Source organism: Myxine glutinosa, chromosome 6 (genome assembly GCF_964187855.1).
Source record: "Myxine glutinosa chromosome 6, kmMyxGlut1.1, whole genome shotgun sequence".
Classification (NCBI taxonomy): domain Eukaryota; kingdom Metazoa; phylum Chordata; class Myxini; order Myxiniformes; family Myxinidae; genus Myxine; species Myxine glutinosa.
In genome coordinates, this window is record NC_136266.1 from 123,852,270 (window position 1) to 123,879,079 (window position 26,810).

General features: G+C 42.2%; 1 protein-coding gene across 1 annotated transcript in view; it reads left to right on the top strand.

Annotated features, from left to right (window-relative positions):
• The window catches only part of LOC137430254 (beta-1,4 N-acetylgalactosaminyltransferase 1-like), a 124,639-nt gene that overhangs the window by 79,756 nt on the left and 18,073 nt on the right, over positions 1 to 26,810 (top strand). Inside the window, exon 8 of the mRNA XM_078780459.1 lies at positions 13,819 to 13,959. Within this exon, the coding sequence (XP_078636585.1) occupies positions 13,819 to 13,959 (141 nt within the window). The remainder of the gene's footprint in view (positions 1 to 13,818; positions 13,960 to 26,810) is intronic.

Genomic DNA, 26,810 nt, shown 5'->3' on the forward strand with positions numbered 1-26,810 from the left:
GGTGCACACCCCCTGCACCCCCCCCCACCCCCTGGATCCGCTGCTGCATAACAAAATGTGAAAAAGTGAAGGGGTCTGAATACTTTCTGAATGCACTGTACGTACAATTAAGCTGTGTTCGTTTCATTTTGATATATTGAATAATTATTGAGGTTTGGTAACAATACATTTTCAAAAATGCCCATTTCATTATAATGGGGGTGAAATTGGTGTCATGGAAACCGTTGACATGTTGAAGCAGGTCTGTGACCCATTATGCAAATCCTGTTCAAATTTCAGTTAATAGGATGAAATTTGATTATTTTATGTGATCTTGAGATCCTTTTGACCTCAAACAATTAGCTTAATTGACCCAATATGCAAACCCTGTTCAATTATTTCGTCAATCAGATGAAAATTTATGATTTTATGCGATCTTGAACTTTTGATCTCAAAAACAATCTGCTTCTAGGTTTTTATTGGCAAACCAATGCAATGACCCAATATGCAATTTCTGTTAAACCGAGCAGAGTACCCTTCCTCTAGGTGGGTGGGGGTTGTTCATTACTTGCTGAAAAAGTATGGTCTGTATATTGCAAGAGGACTCTCTAGATGTTTGTGCAGGTGTGTCTACAGGGTCTGCGGTGTCTAAGAGGATCTCAAGGGGCCTCAAAAGATCCAAACGGCCTAAAATGGTCCAAAAGTTCTAAGGGGTCTAAAGGGTATGGTCCAAACAGTAGTTGCAGGTGTAAAGGGCCTAAGGAGTCTAAGGGGGTGTAAAGTATCCAAAGAGAGTGTAATGGAACTAAAATGTCCAAGGGTTAAGGGATCCAAGTGGTCTAAAGGTCGTCAGGAGTATAAGGGATCTAAATGATCTTAAAAGGTCTAAATATCTTGAAAGGTCTAATAGTTCAAAAGGGGTCTAACATAGAAAGGTCTAATAGAAAGGTCTAATAGTTCAAATGGTCGCCACCATTTTAGCTCGTTAGCTTATATTTATATGCACAAATATTTTTGACCCTTAACTTCTTTTGAGTAGTATATGTACTCAAGGTCCAACTTATGTTCAAACTGTATGTAATTAATCGACATACTCACATGGGTTGACCGAGGCTTCACCTCGATGCAGGTTCACTGTCCTCCCATGTTTTTCAGTTTTATTTCCAGAATATACAGGTAATGGACAAAACATGGAAACAACAACAGAATGTCACTTAGTTGGATATTGGACCACCACATGCACCCAGGGCGGCATGAATACGATTTTATATTGAGACAACATTGGAATAGAACCGTTCTACAGGAATGTGGCACCATTCCTCCACAAGGAAGGCCACCAATTCACGGTTTTATAGAGTTGGAAACTGCTGTCTTGTGCACCTCTCCAAACAGTCCCACAAATGCTCTATAATGCTATGGTATATGGGATAGTGATTCGGCGATTGTGAGGGCCATGGAATATCAGTAACTTAGTCCTTGTGCTCCTCAACCCAACTGGTGACAACAAGTTGCATGTGGACTGGAGCCTTGATGTCCTAAAACACACCCCTCCCATCAGGAAAGAAATTCTGCATTGTGGGATGCAGATGACCACTCAAGAAGGTAAAATAGCACGCTGCAACAACCTTGCCTTGTAGTGGAATGAGTGGACCCAGGCCATGCCAGGAAAACATGATTCACATCATTATGGAACTGCCAGAACTTTTTACTGTTGGAACAAGGCACTCGTTGAGTTTCCTGTGCTGTCGTCATCAGTCCTTTCATCAAGAACATGGTGAAGGATGATTCATCAGGTCATATCATATTCCTCTGCTGCTCGGCAGTCCATTGCCTATACTCTTTGCACTAATGAACCCACAAACGGGCGTTGCCAGGTGTTATAAGTGGTTTGTGCAGAACAGCCCGGCTATGGTATCCTGCCATGTGAAGTTCACTTCTGACCGTTTTTGATGACACAGGATACCCAGGACCCACGTTTACCTCTGCATACAGTTTATCCGCTATTGCTCTTCTGTTTCGCCTCTGTCCAGAATAATGCCCTTGCATCACTCTTCTCAAGTATGCACTTCCGCCCACTGTTGCTATTTGATGATGATGTTTTTTTTCTTTTTCTGACTGACATCACCTTCGAGACAGTTCCTCATGACATGTTCGCAATTTCTGCAGCCTTTGTCAATGAAGAACCTGCCAAACACACACCAACAACCAGAAAAATCTCCTGCGATGAAGTCAACTCCGAGGGCCTTTCACTCACTCACCGCAGGCAGGTTGGTGGTCTTTCTGTCTTCTACCGACTCCTCTCCGGCCTTGCTCACCCAGCTCTCTCTGTGCTATGTCCCCCCAATATTCCTTCAGGTCGCACAAGATCTGCCTGCAACCCTCTTATGGTTAAACTGCCAAAGTCTAGGCTCTCTGCTCACCTTCACTCTTTCATTCCCCTTTTCTCCCGCCTCTGGAACAAACTCCCCCACTCCCTTCAATCCCACTCCTCCCTCCAGGTCTTTAAAACAGCTGTTCACCACCATCTCTTATCTTCCCCCATCGAAAACCTTGATCTTTTCTACCCCCGGTAATTCACCCCATAGTCCTTGCAGTGTTCATATGTTTTATTCCTCTCCCACCTCCCCCCAAGTCCTCCCGATGTCCCTGCTCTCAAATGTTGTGTTTGTGTCCTTCCCCCTCTCTCCCCATCTTGTCTGCCGCTCCCCTTGTTTTTTGTGTTTTTGTGTCGATTTGTCTTTTTGTGTGATTAATGTCAGCTCTTTCACGACCCTCGATCTTGTATACAAAAAAAAAGAAAAAAAAAAAAGCCCCCAGTAGAGCGCACACCTCTGCAAGGCTCAGTTTGTTTTGCATACAACTGACAGGTCGGATCCAGATTCTGACCTGAACCAAAATCATCGAAGCTCTTGTTCTTGGCACATAACCAACTTATCCAGCTGTTTTTGTCATAACTCATCCACAACTATTTGAAATATTATGCTGTATATCGTTTTTTCCCCATCTCCCAATGGTGAAGAATAACTTAAAAATTATAGTAGCCGGATCCGGATCAAATCTTCACCAAAATCAAATAATTTCGTCCTTGTCACATCGCCAACCTCTCCACCAAATGTGTCTGAATACATCCACAACTTTTTGAGATACCCTGTTTACAAACAGACAGACAATGGTGAAAACATAACCTCTGCCTACCTTAAGTGGCGGAGGTAATTACACTGTGTAGTGTATATGGATATCAAGTCAATCAAATGAAAAGTGACGATTTGTGACCTTGATCTTTTGATCTATTTACATCAAAACAAATAGGTTTCCAGCTTCTTTCTCACTATCTCTATCCAGATGATTAAGTTTTGTGGTGGTCAGAGTAAAAATGTGATCTGTCGGCGATTCACAGAAAAACAGACCAAACAGCAGCCGAAACAGATGTCAGAATAACAGACCAGACCAAGCAAGATACTTGGGAATCTTCGATTTTGCAACAAATGATTATTGAGAAGGAAAAAAATTTATTCACAAAATACTGGCTGCAGTTGAGAACTCCATACTTTAAAATGAGTGGACCACCTCCTCTTACAATTGCTGAACAAGCAATTTATGCTCTTGTCTAATGTTTCGACCACCAAGTAGGTCTTCATATAGGACTGTGCAGCCATCATGTGCCATTTTTAATCCCTCTCCTCTGGTTTGCACCCTCTGTGCTCGCAGCCCTCTGATCCTCCCCAGTTCCTTCCATGAAACATTTGTTCCTCCAGTTATTACAGCCCACTTAAACTAACAATCAGCAACTATCAAGGATGCCTCTTCACGGTGGTTGTACCACAACTCCTCTCTCCCCCAACGCAAGTCAGGGGCCAAATCTTCCACATTCTTCCCTGCTGCCCGGATTCGACAGTGTAGTCAGAGTGCCGAGCAGTCCCCATGGACCGGCCCTTTTCCTCTTGTCTCTTCTCTCTATCTCTGTCATGGCCCTGACTTCGTGAATGCGGGGATACACCTTCCTGGATGTATGGGTCTCCAGACTGTGTCGCTCCTTGGTGATCGATCGGCTGTCTCCGTGCCGCCAGCTTGTTCGAGAAAATCGTCTGTGGCTATGCAAACGGCAAGAACAATAACAACAACAACAACACCCACAATCAAGGCCGACTGCCCGCCTCCACTCTTTTGTGATTTTCTCCTATTTTGGAGCCACCTGACCCTTTCTCTCCAGGGCTTCAATTTCATGGTACATTTCCATCTCCTGCCATCCGCCATCCCGACGTACAATGTGACTGTTCTACCACTATTCACCCTTCCTCACCAGCCCTCTTACTTGAATGCAACTTTCTTTCCCTCCTCTATTGTCTGTTTTTGTCTTCATTCATTCCATTTCTTGTTACATCATGAAGAGTTATTTTTCTTATGAACATTTAAATAACACAGTCAGATCACCAGAAAAATCTATATAGGAGGTGAGGAAGGGCAGTTTGAGGAGCTCCAAGGAGGAGTAGAGGAAGTGAATAAACAGCGAGGAAAGATAAAAGAAGATAAAGCTCCAGGACTAGATGGTATGCATTTCCAAGAGGATAGCACAAACATGGATAGCTCGCCCTGCCTTGGAAATACCAGGATGACAGTTTCTACCTGAATTGAGATTCAAACTTGGATAAACAGTGGAGAGGTGAGTGAGATTACCTCAAGGCCATTCAACCAGGCCTGGGATGGGTAACAATAAGATGGAAAATCGTTCAGAGACTGAGGACTTGACGGAATGTACTTTTTTTATTGGCCATTTTGGACAAATATGGCGGATGAACCACGTGACCAATGATGTCATCATTATTTGTTTTCTAAACTAATTTATTCCTTGATGATGCTCAAGAAATTTCATCTTGATCGGATGAAGTTTTGTACTTGTCGAATTATGACGTCATAATGGAGGCACCTATGACATCATCATTAACATATTTTATTCCCCATGTAGAGTTCTTTACAATGAGCCATGTCTCAATTTTTTCTATGCAGCACTTTCAGAGATATTGAGGTGCAAAGAGTTTTTCTGTTTTTCCAAGATGGCGGCCGAACCACGTGACCGATGACGTCATCATTATTTTTTTTCTCCACCAGTTTATGCCGACATGGTGCTCAATAAATTGCATCTTGATCGGATGAAGTCTTGTACTTGTCGAATTATGACATCATAATGGAGGCACCAATGACGTCATCATTAACATATTTTGTTCCCCATGGAGAGTTCTTTACAATGAGCCATGTCTCAATTTTGTCTATTCAGCACATTCGGAGATATAGAGGTGCAAAGTTTTTCGGTTTTTCCAAGATGGCGGCCGAACCACGTGACCGATGACATCATCATTCTTTTTTTTTTCTCCACCAGTTTATGCCATGATGTCGCTCAATAAATTTCATCTTGATTGGATGGGGTTTTGTTCTTGTCGAATTATCAAATTATAACGTCATAATGGAGGCCTTGGGCCGAGGGAGTTAAAAATTGGGCACAGTCTATTCCAGGGCAAGACAAATATGTGTGTAAAGTTTTGCGATTCTACGTGCAACGGTGTAGACGTAGTACTGCGAACAAACAGACAGACAGACAAACAGATGAAAAATCGGTCAGAGACCAAGGACTTGCCTGAATGTACTTTTTTATCGGCCATTTTGGACAAACATGGTGTCCGAGCCACGTGACCGATAACGTCATTATTTGTTTTCTAAACTAATTTATTCCTTGATGATGCTCAAGAAATTTCATCTTGATCGGTTGAAGTTTTGTACTTGTCGAATTATGACATCATAATGGAGGCACTTATGACATCATCATTAACATATTTTATTCCCCTTGGAGAGTTCTTTGCAATGAGCCATGTCTCAAATTTTTATATTCAGCAGTTTTGGAGATACAGAGGTGCAATTTTTTCCGTTTTTCCAAGATGGCGGACGAACCACGTGACCGATGATGTCATCATTTTTTTTTTTTCTCCACCAGTTTATGCCGACATGGCGCTCAATAAATTGCATCTTGATCGGATGAAGTTTTGTACTTGTCTAATTATGACATCATAATGGAGGCACCAATTACATCATTAACATTATATTCCCCATGGAGAGTTCTTTACAATGAGCCATGTCTCAATTTTTTCTATTCAGCACTTTCGGAGATATAGAGGTGCAAATTTTTTTGCTTTTTCCAAGATGGCGCCCGAACCACGTGACCGATGACGTTATCATTATTTTTTTCTCCACCAGTTTAGGTCGTCATGTCGCTCAAGAAATTGCATCTTGATTGGATGAAGTTTTGTACTTGTTGAATCATCAAATTATGACGTCATAATGTAGGCCTTGGGCCCAGAGAGTTAAAAATTTGCCACAGTCTATTCCAGGGCAAGACAAATATGTGTGTAAAGTTTGGCGATTCTCGGTGCAACGATGTAGATGTAGTGCTGCGCACAAACAGACGGAAAGACAGACAGATGAAAAATCAGTCAGACCGAGGACTTGCTGGAATGTACTTTTTTATCGGCCATGTTGGACAAATATGGCGGCCAGACCACGTGTCAGATGACATCATTATTATTTGTTTTCGAAACTAATTTATTCCCAGATTATGCTCAAGAAATTTCATCTTGATCGGATGAAGTTTTGTATTTGTCAAATTGTGATGTCATAATGGAGTCGCCTATACCATCATCATTAACATATTTTATTCCACATGGAGAGTTCTTTAGAATGAGCCATGTTTCAATTTTTGCTATACAGCACTTTCAGAGATATAGAGGTGCAAAGTTTTTCCGTTTATCCAAGATGGCGGCCGAACCATGAGTCCAATGACGTCATTATTTGTTTTCTAAACTAATTTATTCCTTGATGATGCTCAAGAAATCGAATCTTGATCAGATGAAATTTTGTCCTTGTCGAATTATGACGTCACAATGGAGGCACCAACAACATCATCATTAACATATTTTATTCCCCATCGAGAGTTCTTTACAATGAGCCATGTCTCAATTTTTTCTATTCAGCACTTCCGGAGATATAGAGGTGCAAAGTTTTTTGGTTTTTCCAAGATGGCGGCCGAACCACGTGACCGATGACGTCATCATTTATTTTTTTTCTCCACCAGTTTATGCCGACATGGTGCTCAATAAATTGCATCTTGATCGGATGAAGTCTTGTACTTGTCGAATTATGACATCATAATGGAGGCACCAATGACGTCATCATTAACATATTTTGTTCCCCATGGAGAGTTCTTTACAATGAGCCATGTCTCAATTTTGTCTATTCAGCACATTCGGAGATATAGAGGTGCAAAGTTTTTCGGTTTTTCCAAGATGGCGGCCGAACCACGTGACCGATGACATCATCATTCTTTTTTTTTTCTCCACCAGTTTATGCCATGATGTCGCTCAATAAATTTCATCTTGATTGGATGGGGTTTTGTTCTTGTCGAATTATCAAATTATAACGTCATAATGGAGGCCTTGGGCCGAGGGAGTTAAAAATTGGGCACAGTCTATTCCAGGGCAAGACAAATATGTGTGTAAAGTTTTGCGATTCTACGTGCAACGGTGTAGACGTAGTACTGCGAACAAACAGACAGACAGACAAACAGATGAAAAATCGGTCAGAGACCAAGGACTTGCCTGAATGTACTTTTTTATCGGCCATTTTGGACAAACATGGTGTCCGAGCCACGTGACCGATAACGTCATTATTTGTTTTCTAAACTAATTTATTCCTTGATGATGCTCAAGAAATTTCATCTTGATCGGTTGAAGTTTTGTACTTGTCGAATTATGACATCATAATGGAGGCACTTATGACATCATCATTAACATATTTTATTCCCCTTGGAGAGTTCTTTGCAATGAGCCATGTCTCAAATTTTTATATTCAGCAGTTTTGGAGATACAGAGGTGCAATTTTTTCCGTTTTTCCAAGATGGCGGACGAACCACGTGACCGATGATGTCATCATTTTTTTTTTTTCTCCACCAGTTTATGCCGACATGGCGCTCAATAAATTGCATCTTGATCGGATGAAGTTTTGTACTTGTCTAATTATGACATCATAATGGAGGCACCAATTACATCATTAACATTATATTCCCCATGGAGAGTTCTTTACAATGAGCCATGTCTCAATTTTTTCTATTCAGCACTTTCGGAGATATAGAGGTGCAAATTTTTTTGCTTTTTCCAAGATGGCGCCCGAACCACGTGACCGATGACGTTATCATTATTTTTTTCTCCACCAGTTTAGGTCGTCATGTCGCTCAAGAAATTGCATCTTGATTGGATGAAGTTTTGTACTTGTTGAATCATCAAATTATGACGTCATAATGTAGGCCTTGGGCCCAGAGAGTTAAAAATTTGCCACAGTCTATTCCAGGGCAAGACAAATATGTGTGTAAAGTTTGGCGATTCTCGGTGCAACGATGTAGATGTAGTGCTGCGCACAAACAGACGGAAAGACAGACAGATGAAAAATCAGTCAGACCGAGGACTTGCTGGAATGTACTTTTTTATCGGCCATGTTGGACAAATATGGCGGCCAGACCACGTGTCAGATGACATCATTATTATTTGTTTTCGAAACTAATTTATTCCCAGATTATGCTCAAGAAATTTCATCTTGATCGGATGAAGTTTTGTATTTGTCAAATTGTGATGTCATAATGGAGTCGCCTATACCATCATCATTAACATATTTTATTCCACATGGAGAGTTCTTTAGAATGAGCCATGTTTCAATTTTTGCTATACAGCACTTTCAGAGATATAGAGGTGCAAAGTTTTTCCGTTTATCCAAGATGGCGGCCGAACCATGAGTCCAATGACGTCATTATTTGTTTTCTAAACTAATTTATTCCTTGATGATGCTCAAGAAATCGAATCTTGATCAGATGAAATTTTGTCCTTGTCGAATTATGACGTCACAATGGAGGCACCAACAACATCATCATTAACATATTTTATTCCCCATCGAGAGTTCTTTACAATGAGCCATGTCTCAATTTTTTCTATTCAGCACTTCCGGAGATATAGAGGTGCAAAGTTTTTTGGTTTTTCCAAGATGGCGGCCGAACCACGTGACCGATGACGTCATCATTTATTTTTTTTCTCCACCAGTTTATGCCGTCATGTCGCTCAAGAAATTGCATCTTGATTGGGTGAAATTTTGTTTTTGTCGAATTATCAAATTATGATATCATAATGGAGGCCTTGGGCCGAGAGAGTTAAAAATTGGGCAGAGTCTATTCCAGGGCAAGACAAATATGTGTGTAAAGTTTGGCGATTCTATGTGCAATGGTGTAGACGTAGTACTCCGAACAAACAGACAGACAGATGAAAAATCGGTCAGAGACCGAGGACTTGCCAGAATGCACTTTTTTATCGGCCATTTTGGACAAATATGGCGGCCGAACCACGTGACTGATGACATCATCATTATTTGTTTTCTAAACTAATTTATTCCTGATGATACTCAAGAAATTTCATCTTGATCGGATGAAGTTTTGTACTTGTCGAATTATGACGTCATAATGGAGGCACCTATGACATCATCATTAACATATTTTATTCCCCATGTAGAGTTCTTTACAATGAGCCATGTCTCAATTTTTTCTATGCAGCACTTTCGGAGATATTGAGGTGCAAAGAGTTTTTCTGTTTTTCCAAGATGGCGGCCGAACCACGTGACCGATGACGTCATCATTATTTTTTTTCTCCACCAGTTTATGCCGACATGGCGCTCAATAAATTGCATCTTGATCGGATGAAGTCTTGTACTTGTCGAATTATGACATCATAATGGAGGCACCAATGATGTCATCATTAACATATTTTGTTCCCCATGGAGAGTTCTTTACAATGAGCCATGTCTCAATTTTGTCTATTCAGCACATTCGGAGATATGGAGGTGCAAAGTTTTTCGGTTTTTCCAAGATGGCGGCCGAACCACGTGACCGATGACGTCATCATTATTATTTTTTTCTCCACCAGTTTATGCCATGATGTCGCTCAAGAAATTTCATCTTGATTGGATGGGGTTTTGTTCTTGTCGAATTATCAAATTATGACGTCATAATGGAGGCCTTGGGCCGAGGGAGTTAAAAATTTGGCACAGTCTATTCCAGGGCAAGACAAATATGTGTGTAAAGTTTTGCGATTCTACGTGCAACGGTGTAGACGTAGTACTGCGAACAAACAGACAGACAGACAAACAGATGAAAAATCGGTCAGAGACCAAGGACTTGCCTGAATGTACTTTTTTATCGGCCATTTTGGACAAACATGGTGTCCGAGCCACGTGACCGATAACGTCATTATTTGTTTTCTAAACTAATTTATTCCTTGATGATGCTCAAGAAATTTCATCTTGATCGGTTGAAGTTTTGTACTTGTCGAATTATGACATCATAATGGAGGAACTTTTGACATCATCATTAACATATTTTATTCCCCTTGGAGAGTTCTTTGCAATGAGCCATGTCTCAATTTTTTATATTCAGCAGTTTTGGAGATACAGAGGTGCAATTTTTTCCATTTTTCCAAGATGGCGGACGAACCACGTGACCGATGATGTCATCATTTTTTTTTTTCTCCACCAGTTTATGCCACATGGCACTCAATAAATTGCATCTTGATCGGATGAAGTTAAGTACTTGTCAAATTATGACGTCATAATGGAGGCACCAATTACATCATTAACATTATATTCCCCATGGAGAGTTCTTTACAATGAGCCATGTCTCAATTTTTTCTATTCAGCACTTTCGGAGATATAGAGGTGCAAAGTTTTTTGCTTTTTCCAAGATGGCGCCCGAACTACGTGACCGATGACGTTATCATTATTTTTTTCTCCACCAGTTTAGGTCGTCATGTCGCTCAAGAAATTGCATCTTGATTGGATGAAGTTTTGTACTTGTTGAATCATCAAATTATGATGTCATAATGTAGGCCTTGGGCCCAGAGAGTTAAAAATTTGCCACAGTCTATTCCAGGGCAAGACAAATATGTGTGTAAAGTTTGTTGATTCTCGGTGCAACGATGTAGATATAGTGCTGCGCACAAACAGACGGAAAGACAGACAGATGAAAAATCGGTCAGAGACCGAGGACTTGCTGGAATGTACTTTTTTATCGGCCATGTTGGACAAATATGGCGGCCAGACCACGTGTCTGATGACATCATTATTATTTGTTTTCGAAACTAATTTATTCCCAGATTATGCTCAAGAAATTTCATCTTGATCGGATGAAGTTTTGTACTTGTCAAATTATGACGTCATAATGGAGGCACCTATGACATCATCATTAACATATTTTATTCCCCATCGAGCGTTCTTTACAATGAGCCATGTTTCAATTTTTTCTATTCAGCACTTTCGGAGATATAGAGGCGCAAAGTTTTTCGTTTTTTCCAAGATGGCGGCCAAACCACGCGACCGATGATGTAATCATTAATTTTTTTTCTCCACCAGTTTATGCATACATGATGCTCATGTAATTGCATCTTGATCCGATAAAGTTTTGTACTTGTCGAATTATGACGTCATAATGGAAACACCAAAGACATCATCATTAACATATTTTATTCCCCATGGAGAGTTCTTTACAATGAGCCATGTTTCAATTTTTTCTATTCAGAACTTTCGGAGATATAGAGGTGCAAAGTTTTTTGCTTTTTCCAAGATGGCGGCCGAACCACGTGACCATTGACGTCATCAATTGGGCACAGTCTATTCCAGGGCAAGACAATATGTGTGTAAAGTTTGGCGATTCTACGTGCAACGGTGTAGACGTAGTACTGCGAACAAACAGACAGACAGACAGACAGACAGACCAACAGACAAACCAACCGATCAACATATTTGCCGGAATCTTTCTGGCACGTATCAAACAGACAATCAGACAAACAGAAAAATCAGTCTCTAAAAATCAGAGACCGAGGACTTGCCGGAATGTAATTTTTATCGGCCATTTTGGACAAATATGGTGGTCGAACCACGTGACCGATGACGTCATCATTATTTGTTTTATAAACTAATTTATTCCTTGATGATGCTCAAGAAATTTCATCTTGATCGGATGAAGTTTTGTACTTGGCGAATTATGACGTCATAATGGAGGCACCTACGACATCATCATTAACATATTTTATTCTTTACAATGAGAATGAGAGTTCTTTACAATGAGCCATGTCTCAATTTTTTCTCTTCAGCACTTTCGGAGATATAGAGGTGCAAATTTTTTGGTTTTTCCAAATTGGCGGCCGAGCCACGTGACCAATGACGTCATCAATTGGGCACAGTCTATTTCAGGGCAAGACAATATGTGTGTAAAGTTTGGCGATTATACGTGCAACGGTGTAGACGTAGTACTGCGAACAGACAAACAAACAGACAGACAGACAGACAGACAAACAGACAAACCAACCGATCAACATACTTGCCAGAATCTTTTCCGGCACATAACAAACAGAGAAACAGACAAACAGACAAACCAACCGATCAACATACTTGCCGGAATCTTTTCCGGCAAGTAAAAATCGGGACAACATGATGCAAGGGACAGTTTTTGCGTGCATGACACAGAAGAAGGATGTAAGTGTAGTAATATATACATGGGGTAAGCATTTACAGCACAGGGGCAGGTAGCTATAGGTAAAGCTAATCGGGTTTAGGTTGTCTGAGATATTTATACTATTAATTTGAAATTAGTCTCTGGCTTTGACACCAAAGCAAATTTTTATTACAGACCCAAGGATTCTAAAAGCTACATATATTGAAAAAAAAAAAAGTTTTGAATTTGTGCCTCCTTTGTTCCTCTTTTTCCTGCCTGTGGAATGAACTTCCACATCCTCTTCAATCTTATTTTTCCCTCCAGGTCTTCAAGCCAGCTGTTCATCGCCATCTAAGATCGTCGCCAATCCAAAACCATGATCTTTTCTACCCTCGTTAATCCCACCCAAATGCCTCCTAATTTTCCAGTTTTTCCTTCTTGGGAATTTCCCTCTCCATGTACGGATGTTTTTGTATGTTTCGTCCTGATCTGTTCAGTGTACTAGCTCTTCCTTGAGCCTAGGCTCGATGACAGAAGACGCCATTTGCATTTTTCCGGCTTCATCGCGACCCCGTTTATAATCCCGTGCGGGCATAGGCCACTTGCTCGTAAATTATAAATCCAAAGAGGTCATGGTCATAGTGTACAGGAATGTAGTGATACTTAATCTGGAATATTAACGACAGTTTTGGTCACCCCATCAAAGGAAGGACATAGCCCCGATAGAGAGGGTTCAGCGACGAGATTTATTCTGGGCCGAGCTAGATAAACTGTGAGAAACAGCTGAAGGAGACCTGCCTTTATATATTGGAAAGGAGGTGTTTACGAAGAGATCTGATGGAGATGTTTAAGACAATGAAGGGTATCGACAAAATGAGGGGAAACGTTTTTCAGCAGAGTGAAGAGTGACCAGATACAGAGCCACAGTCGAATAATTAATATATTTTAGTCCGGCTGGGGTCTTTCACTTGGAGAGGAGCTAATACATGGAATCGTCTCTCTGGGATGGTAGTAGCAGCAGAAACGGTAGATAGATCAAAGGTTCAATTAGATAGGTACCTGTGAAGCATTTGGAATAGAGTAGTACAGGGATATTGGGAGGACATAGCAGTATAGCTGGGGTAAGGATGGGTGATTGTAAACATGTGGTGATTGAAGTCTATGAGAGGGTCTTATCAAATGGTGTATGTGCTGTGTTGGTGTTTATGCTGCACTGTTAATAATAATAATAATAACAATAATAATTCATAATAATAATTATAACATCTACCATACAGGGTTGGTTTGCTGGGAGGAACCTGGCTGTTTCACAAGTAACCACCAAGTACCTCTTGTGGGTGGATGATGACTTTATATTCACAAAGGACACCAAATTGGAGAAGTTCATCACCGTATTGGAAGAGACTACAATGGACTTGGTGAGGACACAGTCTCGTTCATCTTTGTTTTGTTTACCCAAGTGTGACATTTATCGTTGTGTTTACAGGCTTTGATAGGGTTACCCCTTAAAACCACAAGAATGATTAAGCAGAGAAAAGCTCCTTGACTTGTATGTTCAAATATGCCCAATTCCGTATTTACAAGGGATCTAAATGGAAAGACGGATGATGCCTAATAAAGCACACCAACACAATATTAACACAATCAAGGAAAGCATTCAACAACAATCCAGCAGGCCACCTATCAGTGAGTCCTTTTTGTCCCCTGCCCCTCTGACAAGGTCGGAGACGGGCGACATGAAAATGAACTCCATCCGACTGACCGATCATCCATATATGTACTTTTGTGTACGTGATATTTCAAAAAACGTTGAACATTTACCTTTCATGAAACAGATATCTATTCCTATTTGGGAGGACATCACTATTGGGCGAGATAGCTCAGTTCTCAGTTGGTAGAGTGCTGAGTAGTTGGGTTTCATGTCCCAGTTTACAGTGAGGCTGATGTATGACTCAAATTTTCTGATCTCATTTAAAGGGATTAATAATCCCGTCAAATACCAAATAAGGTACATGAGAATTTGAACGGGCTCTAATCATAAATAAATAAATAAATATATAGATCCAACTCAACATCTCCTCCATCTGCAGCTCCCTCTGTGCACACCTTACACTTGAATGTAGCTGCCACACTGGTTAATGACCCTCTCAGACCACTATATTTTTGATGAACTCACTCAGCGCACATTGTACATTGAATGGAGTTCACTCCGACACCCTTCCTGCACACAGCACAGGGCCACTTCCCAGTTCTTTCCACCTCACCACATGCTTTACCACTTGCCATCACCTTCGTCTTTCCGATATTCACCTTCAGACCTTTTGTCTCCATACATACCTTCCACGTGTTCATCTTTTCCTTCAGTCCAACCATACTTTCCGCAATCAACACCAGATCATCTGCATACAACAACTCCCACGGCAAACCCTCCTTTACGTTCCGAGCCAGCACCTCCATCACAGCTACAAATAGTAGTGGACTTAGTACCGACCCCTGATGCACTCCCATCTTTACCTCAAACTCACCACTGTTCCCGTCCTTCGTCCAGGGAACAGCTGTGCACGCTCTTTCGTACGTTGGCATTACCACTCTGATCAACCATTCCTCCACTCCTAACTTCCTCAATGGCCATGTCACTACTTCGCGTGGATCCCTATCGAATGCTTTCTCCAGATCAACAAACCCAAGAAACAACTTCTTCCTCTTCTCCATCTACTTCTCCTGCAACTGCCTTACAATAAAAAGTGCGTCTGTCGTTCCTCTTCCTGGCATAAATCCAAACTGCATTTCGTCAATCTTCACTTTCTTACTTATCCTCCTCTCCAACACCCTTTCCAATACCTTCATTCCATGCTCCAATAACTTTATCGCTCGGTACTAGCCACACTCCAGAGGGTCACCTTTCCCCTTGTATAGAGGGACGAGGGTACTCAGTTCCCAATCCACTGGAATGCGGCCTTCCTTCACCACCACATTACAGATCTCTGTCATTCTCTTCACACCCCAACTTCCTGCTGCCTTCAACATATCTCCCACAACTCCCGTCAGCCCTCCCGCTTTTCTACTCTTCATTGCTTTTATCACTTCCTCAACCTCCTTCTCAGTTATCTTCTCTGCCGTTCCTAAAACTGTGTTACTCTCTATGTTGCCATCCCATTCATTCTCTGTATTCAACAGCATTTCCATATATCTTTTCCATGTTCCTTTAATTCCATCTGGGTCCACAACGATTTGTCCCACTTCATCCTTCAAGCAACTCACCCACATCACATCACACCTCTCTTTCGCTATCTGCTTTGCAATCCTGAATACTGCTCTCTGACCCTCTTCCGAATCCAAGCGTTCTCCGAACATTTTCCTGAATGCCTCCTGCGCCTTTGCTACCTCTTTCTTTGCAGCCTTCTTGGCTGCCTTGTAACTTTCATGCTCTGCTGTTTCTGCTCCCGTACCCTTCGCCCTCTGCCACTCCTTGAACTTCTTCCTCTTCTCGTCAATCCTCTTTCCAACTTCATCATCCCACCACCATGTTTCCGAGTGCCTCGGTGGTCCTTTTATCCATTCACATACCTCACCAACGGCTCCCAACAGACTAGCTTTCATTGACATCCAACCACTTTCAAGCTCAACCACATCATCTTCTATCCTACTCAGCTTCTCTTTTAATGCCTCCCTTACTGTAACCTCTTTCAACCTCCACACCTTCATTCTCGGTTGGTACTTCACCCGCCGAGCTCTCCTCGCACCTTTCACCCTTATGTCGCAGACAACCAAGTGGTGCTGTGAAACAGCCTCCTCCCCCGGGATCACCTTTGTGTCCTGGAGGTGCCCCCTATCTCACCTACGCACCATCAGGTAGTCAACGGTTGTCGTTGACCCACCTGACGTGTATGTAACAAGCTTATTGTCCTCTTTCTGGAACTGAGTATTACAAATCAACAAATCAGCTCCATCAGCAAACTCCAAAATCCTTTCACCTTCTCCATTTCTAACACCATATCCGTAAACCCCATGAACTCCCTCAAAACCACCCATACTCCTTCCCACATGTCCAAGTCCATTTAGGTCTCCCCCTACCACAACAACTTCCTCATCTTTCACGTTTTCCATCAGCTTCTCTATCGCACACCAGAACTTGTCGTGCTCTTCATCGCTCTGACCAACTTGCGGAGCATATCCCGAGATGACGTTCACCAAGAGCTTTCCAATCATCATTTTCACCATCATCAACCTATCACTCACTCTAGTCACACTCACCACACTGTCTACAAACTCCTCAGAAAACAGGACACCAACACCATTCACGCCCTCCAGGCACCCTTGCCACACAAACTTGTATTTCTGTCCCTGCCTACCCTTCACCATTCTCACACCACTTCCCTTCCATCTCGTCTCTTGCACACAACATATGTCCACTCTTTTTCTGACCAATACTTCCACCACTTCTCCTGATCTCCCTGTCATTGTCCCTAAATTCCACGTCCCAACCCTCAGAAACCGATCTCCACTTCGGGCTGTACCCTGCCCATATGTAGTTGTAATTGTCATGGTTCTCTTTTTGAGGCATTGTTTAAAAAAAAAACAATAAAAAAAAAGGAAAAAAAAAAACATTGCCTCAAAAAAAGAGAATATATTGATATTGAATATATTAATATTGAATATATTAATATATATTAATATGACCCTAATATATATATATTAAATAATATAATATATTGTTACGGATCCGGGGGACGGCACTCCCGTTAGCAAGGGGGGGTTAATTCCCTTGTCCTGTTAAGCTGGCCGTCCGACCGGTCCTGGGGGTATCTCACCACTCCCGGTCAGCGCTGAATAGGGTAGTAGGCCAATTCTTCCTATGACCTAAGTACCAGCGCCTTCCGGTAAGCGAGGAAATACTCCCGCCCGGGCAGCAGCGTAATGGATGGATTGCGCCGAGCGAAGCGAGCTGCGACGCGGCCGTTAACCAAAGACTAAACGCGGTTAAAAGCGGTCCGGCCAAAATCGCGCCACAGGTACTCAATTGGGAAAAGACAAAGATGATCGGACGAGAATGAAACCAAAGGAATAAGGAGGAACAGGGGTTTATTAATTATTTACCACAAACCAAAGGAAGAGCAGGAACGAACGTAATATGAAGAAGAAGAAGACACAGCGCAAATCCTTAAACAGTCTTACTTATACCCAGGACAATACAGACAGCACAAACACACGTACACGAATGGGGATTGCAGGCAGGAATGGCTGGAGGGATGAGAGGGGCAGACGGTCCATAGAGCGGGCGGGCAGGGAGGTCCGGGGATCGCGGCACGACGTCAAGGTCCTGCTTGAACGTCCACGCTCCGGTTCAGTGGCGAAAAAACAGGGCAGGCAGCGCGGTTGGTATCGCCCACGAGCGTGCCGACTCTCACACGCCGCAGGATGTTCGCGCCAAGAATGAATGTTCGATGTTCGCTCCTCTCTCCCTCCACTCTCTTACTCCAACTCAACTTCTCAGTTCGTGCTCCCTCACTCATTTGCGTAAGCAGTCCCTCACTCCTTCTTTTATTGCCCTCCCGGAAATCAAACCACGGGCTACGAGGGCACGCCTACCGGTTGGCTCACCTCGGCGCTGGTTGGTTGGTAAGGGCTCTCTGACTCCACCTTTGATGATGAGTTGGTGCCACGCCCGTGATCTGGCGGCTCCTCCCCCCTTCTTCTCCGTTCTTGGCCTCATGCGTAATGGAGTTTTGGCGGTGTGATGCCAACAAAACAGCCCAATGCAACGGCAGCGAACTCCGCCCTAACTTGCACTTTAAAGAGATGATTGGGGAAGTCGAAGGGGGCCTATCTTATTTGATTGATGCAACGTAGAGTCAACTATTGGAAACACAGCCTTACCTGGAACACACAATAATGAAATAACTACGAAGAGGGCCGATGATTCGCTACGTGTTGCAATGTGGACTAACTAGGGGACGACCTTTGACCTTTACAAGAAATGGAGGTATTTACAAAAATAATTATTTACAAAGGGTATATTTACAACTATTTACAAGTGCAGGGTTCTCAAAACCCTAACAATATATTATATTAATATATTAATATAATATATATTAATATATATTAATATAATATATCAAGAATATATTAATATTGATAGATAAATGTGATATAATATAACAAGTATCATGAAACATTTACATTTTGTAGTCCATTGTATAATTTAAACAAACATAAATGCAAATTTCGCATGTGGAAAAAGTAAGTACACCCCTACATTTATCACCAACTCAAATACCTAAAATTAGAATCAGGTGCACCAGCTCAGGTGCAAAAGATGAGAACATCGTTCGAGAGGATCTTGGAGGAACCTGTCTTATTTAAACCTCAGACATTTAGTTTGGTTTGCTCTTTGTTGTTGAAGTGTGCGGCATCACTATGCCTAGATCAAAAGAGCTCTCTGAGGCCTTCAGAAAGAAGGTTGTAGATGCCTATGAGTCTGGGAAGGGATTTAAAAATATCTCCAACAATTTGAAATCAATCATTCGACTGTCCGGAAGATCATCGACAAGTGGAGAAGATTCCAAACAACTGCCAACTTGTTCAGGCCAGGCCGCCCCAGCAAGTTCAGCCCGAGAGCAGACCGCAAGATGATGAAAGAAGTCTCTAAGAATAATGAGAACTAGCCGAAACCCGTGGAACATCCACGGAAGGGAGGATGTGGTCTATGGATAGAGTGTACCATTATGGATGGCATAGGGGATTTGCTTGTCCGAGTAAGAGTGAGGAAGAAAGATGAGAATGAAGAGTGCATATATGAACAACGTATTTATTGCAATCTACTTAAATGACAATGCTACGATATACTTTTGAAAAATGAATGGATTCATAATAGGAATCGGCATAGCACCACTCTGGGATTGTCCACTCAGTGGACGGCTTGCTGTCGCCTTCGCCTGTCCAATCAGCAGATGGCTTGCTTCGCCTTCGCCCAGCAGACGCCTGTACGATGGCGTCGTAAGATGGCGTCATATCGGCAGTTAATCGGATGCTTTTGGGCCCCAACGTCAGCTAATTCAGATTTTTTTCGAGTATGGCTGTACGTGATAAACAAAGAGCGCGGTTCGTAGATCGTAAATCCATTAGTGCCGTGCATCGGGTCACTGGGTGCGGCGTAAAAGGGATAACAAAGTCGAGTCCTTATGCTATTATTATATAGATAATGCTTGAGAACCCTAATAGGTGCTTGAGAATAATGTCTCATCTGTTGGAAAGTTGAAGCTCAACCGAAGGTGGACCTTGCAACATGACAATGACCCGAAACATACCAGTAAATCCACCAATAGTCAGGGCCCTTTGGGATATTTTGGGGCCGTTTGGTTCAAATTCTTCCAAAAGCACCAAATTTGGCCCAGGTGTTGCCCATGCCATACTCTTTCGATTTTTGACGGGCGCCAAGACGGGCACCCCCCCCCCCGGGGGCCCCATATTGGCGAAATAGTAAATGGCTGCCACCCGGATTAGAGGAAAATCAGTCAAATAACCAAAACGGTTGGAATCATGTATGATACCACTTTTCAGGGGGTTTCCAGGTCGAGGAATCCAATTATGATGTTATTTTGATGATTTTAGGTCAAGGTCAACCCTCAAGGTCATCTTAAAGGTCATTTTTGAGTCAAACATGTCGGTTTTTGAGTTTTTTGTCAAGAATTACACGAGGTTCACCATTTTATGTTTCTGGGTTGGGTAATCGAACTCTGACCTTATTTTTGACAATTAGAGGAAATATTTACATGTCTATTTCCTCATTTTCAGGCATATGCAGTTCATCAGTCTAATTACAAAGGTATGGAATTTTGATGTTTTATGAACTGTATGCCATATCCTTGTGTTTAATTTTTGTGCGATCATGATCCGGGTTCATGTATACATGATTGTATACATGTCATAAATATGACGTCATAGGTCATGTGACCTGGCGGCCATATTGGATTTTATGAAAACCTTAAAAATGGATCCCTGCCTTCATTTTTCGATCGATTCATTTTGATCTTTGACCACTTATAGTATGCCATGTGATTGGATGCATATCCTAATTATGATGTCATAGGTCAGGTGACATGGCGGGATGGACCGGTATGGTCCCCGGATCATACCGCCCTTGGCGCCCGTCAAAAATCGAAAGAGTATGGCATGGGCAACATCTGCGCCAAATTTGATGCTTTTGGAAGAATTTGAACCAAAATATGCCTAAGGGCCCTGACTACAAGGAATGGCTGAAAAGAAAGAAATGGAGGGTTCTGGAATGGCCAAGTCAAAGCCCGGATCTAAATCCCATCGAGATGTTGTGGGGGGATTTGATACGAGCTGTGCATGCAATAAACCCATCAAACATCGCACAGCTGAAAGGATTCTGCATGGGGGAGTGGGCAAAAATTTCTCCCAGTCGATGTCAGAGACTGGTAGACAGTTATAAGAAACGCCTACTTGAGGTTGTTTCTGCCAAAGGGGGCAATACCACCTATTAGAGCCAGGGGTGTACTTACTTTTTCCACATGCGAGATTTGCATTTATGTTTGTTTAAATTATACAATGGACTACAAATTGTAAATGTTTCATGATATTTGTTATATTATATCACATTTATCTATCAATATTGTTGAAATGAAGATCAAATAACTGTATGTTGAAATATGTTGAAAAAGTCAAAACTTTACATGGGGTGTACTTACTTTTTCACGTGACTGTATATATGTGACTGTATATACGTATATATCTATATATATATATATATATATATATATATATATATATATATATATATATATATATATATATATGTATGTATGTATATATATATATATATATATATATATATATATACATTATATATATATATATATATATATATATATATATATATATATATATATATATATATATATATATATATATATATATATATATATATATATATACAGACATGGCATTTAATATGGAATATTTTTTTTGTGGGGGTGAACTTACTTTTCAAGATGTCTTAGAACCAAAAGTTCATTGGAATTATGTTGAAATTATTCTAGATTTTGTTAATGTGACCTTTAAAAGAAAGAAAAACCACATTTGACATTTTGAAACAAATAAATTGATCCTTGAACGTGATGTAAACTGATATCGAACTCAATTCATGGACAGTACTGTGTTAAACTTCTGTACGTTTTCCAGAAGTATCTCTTTATTTTGCACATTAGCCAAAAATTTTTTAAACAAAAACAAAAGTTAAATTACGACTGGGATTACGGACAGTAAAATTACAGTTCAGTACTTCGTGTAACCCCCATGAGCATTCAGGAGAGCACGTACACGTTGAGGCATGCTGTTCACGAGATTTGCCAAGGTTTGGACAGGAATCGCTAGCCATGCAGTGACAACAGCCTGCTGCAATTCACGCACAGAGGTCGGCTGCTGGACCAAGTGGTCGATCTGAAGCGTTAATTCTGCCCACAAGTTCTCTATCGGATTCATATCCGGGGACATGGCAGGCCACTGCATATGCTCTACACCACGGTCAGCAAGAAAGTGTTGGATCATGCGAGCACGATGAGGCCATGCATTGTCATCTTGGAAGACAAAGTTTCCTCGAAAGGCTGCACAAGCAAATGGAAGCAATGTTTCTTACAGAATGGCCCTGTACTTGAACTGGTTCAGGTTTCCATTCAGAACAACCAGGTCAGTTTTGCCCCCTGCATGAAAAGCAGCCCAAACGGTCACCCCACCACCTCCAGCTTGGACTCTTGGCACGAAACAATCCTTGTTGTAGGCTTCATGCACTTGTCTGCGCACTCGGACGTGGCCAGCTTGATGATAGACCAGAAATCTAGACTCGTCACTGAAGATCACGTGATTCCAGTGTCCTGGCTGCCATTGACTGCTCTCTGGCCCACTGCAATCGGCGCTGGCGGTGTTGTCTGGTCAGGCGTGGAAGAATATATATGTACAGACTTGGCATTTGATATGGAATATATTTTTTTTCTTGACTTGGGTTTACTTTCTGAACTCAGTATATCAATCTGGTGAGTTTATTTTACCCTTTGTTGATGTCTTTGTTGAAAGAACCATGTCACTGATTGTCTTTCGCAGCAAGAATTCAATAACAGGATTATATCACAGGTAGCGTGACAAAATGTAAGGACAGGTACATTTGACGATTGGCTTCACAATCGGGTATATAAGGGTTGTTGCGTTCTGTATTAGTGGAAAACAACTGCTGCACGTCTCCAAAAGTTATTGCGGCTTCCTCTGGAGATGGCCCGTCAACTTGACAATGCTGTTTGTCATGGAGTGGTGGCTTTACGAAATTCTGGCATGAAACAGCGTGCTATTGCTCGGCAGTATGGCATCACTCAAGGTCAGGTGTCAAAGATCCTGAAACGAAATGCTCAGAGGGGTGTCCCTACTCCAATACCGAGGCCAGGACGTCCACGCAGAACCACAAGGAGAGATGATCGCCAGCTGCACCGGTTAGTCTGCAATGGCCGTACCAAGTCAGCTAATCGGTTTAGGGCTGAGTGGCAGCAACTGACAAATGTGCCTGTATCCAGAAGGCTGGTCAACCAACGACTGGTTCAAGCAGGCTATCGTGCCAGGCGTCCCCTGAGAAAGCCACACCTGACCAGACAACACAGCCAGCGCCGATTGCAGTGGGCCAGAGAGCACCGTCAATGGCAGCCAGGACACTGGAATCACGTGACCTTCAGTGACGAGTCTAGACTTCTGGTCTATCGTCAAGATGGCCGCATCCGAGTGCGCAGACAAGTGCATGAAGCCCACAACGAAGATTGTATAGTGCCTAGAGTCCAAAGCTGGAGGTGGTGGCGTGACCGTTTCGGCTGCTTTTCATGCACGGGGCAAAACTGACGTGGTTGTTCTGAATGGAAACCTGAACCAGTTCAGGTACAGGGTCATTCTGGAAGAAACATTGCTTCCATTTGCTCGTGCAGCCTTTCTAGGAAACTTTGTCTTCCAAGATGACAATGCACGGCCTCATCGTGCTCGCATGATCCAACACTTTCTTGCTGACTGTGGTGTAGAGCATATGGAGTGGCCTGCCATGTCCCCGGATATGAATCCGATCGAGAACTTGTGGGCAGAATTAACGCGTCAAATCGACAACTTGGACCAGCAGCCGACCTCTGTGCGTGAATTGCAGCAGGCTATTGTCACTGCATGGCAAGCGATTCCTGTCCAAACCTTGGCAAATCTCGTGAAAAGCATGCCTCGACGTGTACGTGCTCTCCTGAATGCTCGTGGGGGTTACACGAAGTACTGAACTGTAATTTTACTGTCCGTAATCCCAGTCGTAATTTAGCTTTTGTTTTTGTTAAAAAATTTTTTGGCTAATGTGCAAAATAAAAAGATATTTCTGGAAAACGTACAGAAGTTTAACACAGTACTGTCCGTGAATTGAGTTCAATATCAGTTTACAGTACTTTCAAGGATCAAATTATTTGCTTTGAAATGTCAAATGTGGTTTTTGTTATATTTAAAGGTCACATTAACAAAATCTAGAATAATTTCAACATAATTCCAATGAACTTTTGGTTCTAAGTCATCTTGAAAAGTAAGTTCACCCCCACAAAAAGAATATTCCATATTAAATGCCAAGTCTGTATATATATATGTATATTCCCTTCGGAGGTGATCAATCCTGTACACCCTTCAACCTCTTTAGACCTTTTACACCCTTAGACCCCTTTGGCCCTTTATACCCTTTATACACCTTTAAACCTTTACACCCCCTAAACCCATTAAGACCCCTCAGACCATTTACACCCCTTCGAACACCTTTATACCTCTTTTGATCCTTTACACCCCTTGGACCCCTTTAAACCCTTTAAAGCCATTCGACCCCTTTTATACCCTTTACACCTTTAGACCCCACTTGGCGCTTTTAAGAGCCTTGATTATTTAAACACTTTAGTCCCCTTTATGACCTTAAAAACACTTTATACCTCTTAGAAAATTCGAAAAAAACTCTTCTCAAAATTGCTTTTGATGATCTTTTCTGTGAACTATTCGCGATGCATCACAAGTTACATTGACAAATCTAAATGCAACTGATGTTGAAAAGCGAAACTGATGTTGAAAAGTGAAACTGAAACTACTGAGCTATCGATCATTAAGTGGGAAACCAAAATTAAATGCGGTGGGAAATTGCGGAAAGCAAAGCCATGGGGAGTATAGAGAGAGAGGGAGGGTCAGGAGGTGAATAAACAATTTGGAGAGGGATCGGTGCCTGGAGGTGGTCGGTTGGTATGGAAAAAACTTTGATGATCTTCCATCAGGTTGAAGGCCCAAAACATGCCTAAACCCGTTTCCCAGCTGAGCTTTCATAATATCACCTTCACTCACGAGCAGTACTTCAGATGTACACAAGCATGGATTGGAAATCTTCGCTAATATAATGGAATGAGGTTGTCGAGATTACCAGCTACACCCATTGTGATATATGCTCACTGAATATTTACACTGAATTCCCATTTCTATCAATACACACTCCAAAAGAAATTGCTCCTTTCAGGTCAGACACCTACGAACCAACGTCATTGATGGTTACCTTTGCTAGTAATATAATATTGTAATTTTGCCATCATTTTTCATTCCCTGGGGAATGATTGTGCAGACTTTTTGATATTTCCACATTTCATTTGAAGAATACATTTTTAGAAGACCTCTATTATGCTTAATATGGGAATTATTGATGGAAGTATGTGATGTGTTAACAATGTCCATTTTTTTTTTTTTTTTTTTTTGTATACAGAGTCGAGGCTCGTGAAAGAGCTAACATTTATCAAACAAACAAATCAAACAAACAAGCAAACAAAGTATATAAAAAGGGGAGCGGTCGACAAGATGGGGAGAGAAGGGGAGGAAGCACACAAACACAACATTTGAGAGCAGGGACATCGGGAGATGTTTTTGGAGGGAGAGGGCCTGGGGGGAGGCAGGATTGGTATAAAACGCAAGGACACCAAGGACTTCCAGGAAAGAGGTCAAAAGTCACCTCAAAAAAGTGGATTTGGGGTGAAATTAGCAGGGGTAGAAAAGATCAAGGTTTTGGATTGGGGAAGATAAGAGATGGTGGTGAACAGCCGTTTTAAAGACCTGGAGGGAGGAGTGGGATTGAAGAGAGTGAGGGAGTTTGTTCCAGAGGTGGGAGAAAAGAGGCATGAAGGAGTGAAGGTGAGCAGAGAGACTTGATTTTGGCAATTTAACCATAAGAGGGTTGCAGGCAGATCTTGTGCGACCTGCAGGAATATTTGGGGGACAGAGCCCAGAGAGAGCTGGGGGAGCAAGGCCGGAGAGGAGTCAGTAGAAGACGGAAAGACCACCAACCTGCCTGCGGTGATTAAGTGAAAGGCCCTCGGAGATAGCGTCATCGCGGGAGATTCCAATGATTCTGAACGCTTTGGTTTCAACAGCGTGAAGACGAGCTAGGTGTGAGGCAGGAGCACCAGCCCAGAGGGGAGAGCAGTACTCCATTGAGCTGCGGATGAAAGCCTTGTATGTGGTGAGGAGCTCAGGTGTGCCAAGGAAGGACTTCGCACGACGGAGGATGCCAAGTCGGCGACTGGCTTTGGAGGCCAGCTTGGAAATGTGGTTTTCCCAGGAAAGATCATGGCAGATAGTGAGACCCAAAAGCATGAGTGACAGAACTTCTTGGAGAGGATTATTCAGAAAGTAGATGGGAGGGTTGTCCAGTCGGTCTTTTCGGAGAGACATCGTAAGAGTGAGATTTGTCAGGATTGAAAGACATGTTCCACTTGTTTGCCCAGTCTGTGATTTTGTCCAAGTCTTCAGAGAGTGAGGAGGCTGCAGACTGCCGATCTGAGGGAAGAGGATTGGAGCGGCAGAGAGTGGAGTCATCAGCAAAGAGATAGAGAGGATTTTCAAGAGAGTCAGAGATATCATTGATGAAGACCAGAAAAAGCACAGGGCCCAGAACACTGCCTTGGGGGAACTCCAGCCTGAACAGGAAGAGATGAGAGAAACCCATTCAGGGCCACACGTTGACGACGACTAGAGAGGAAGTCCGCCAGCCATGCGTGGAGATTTCCATGGATACCAAAGGAGGAGAGTTTGGTGAGCAGAGCGGGGTGCCAGACCGTATCGAAGGCACGTGATATGTCGAGGGAGACAGCTCTAATTTCCTGTTTGGCATTGAGGACCTCCATCCATTGTTGAGACAGCAGAAGCAGCATGTCCAGAGTAGAGTGACCTGGTCTGAAAC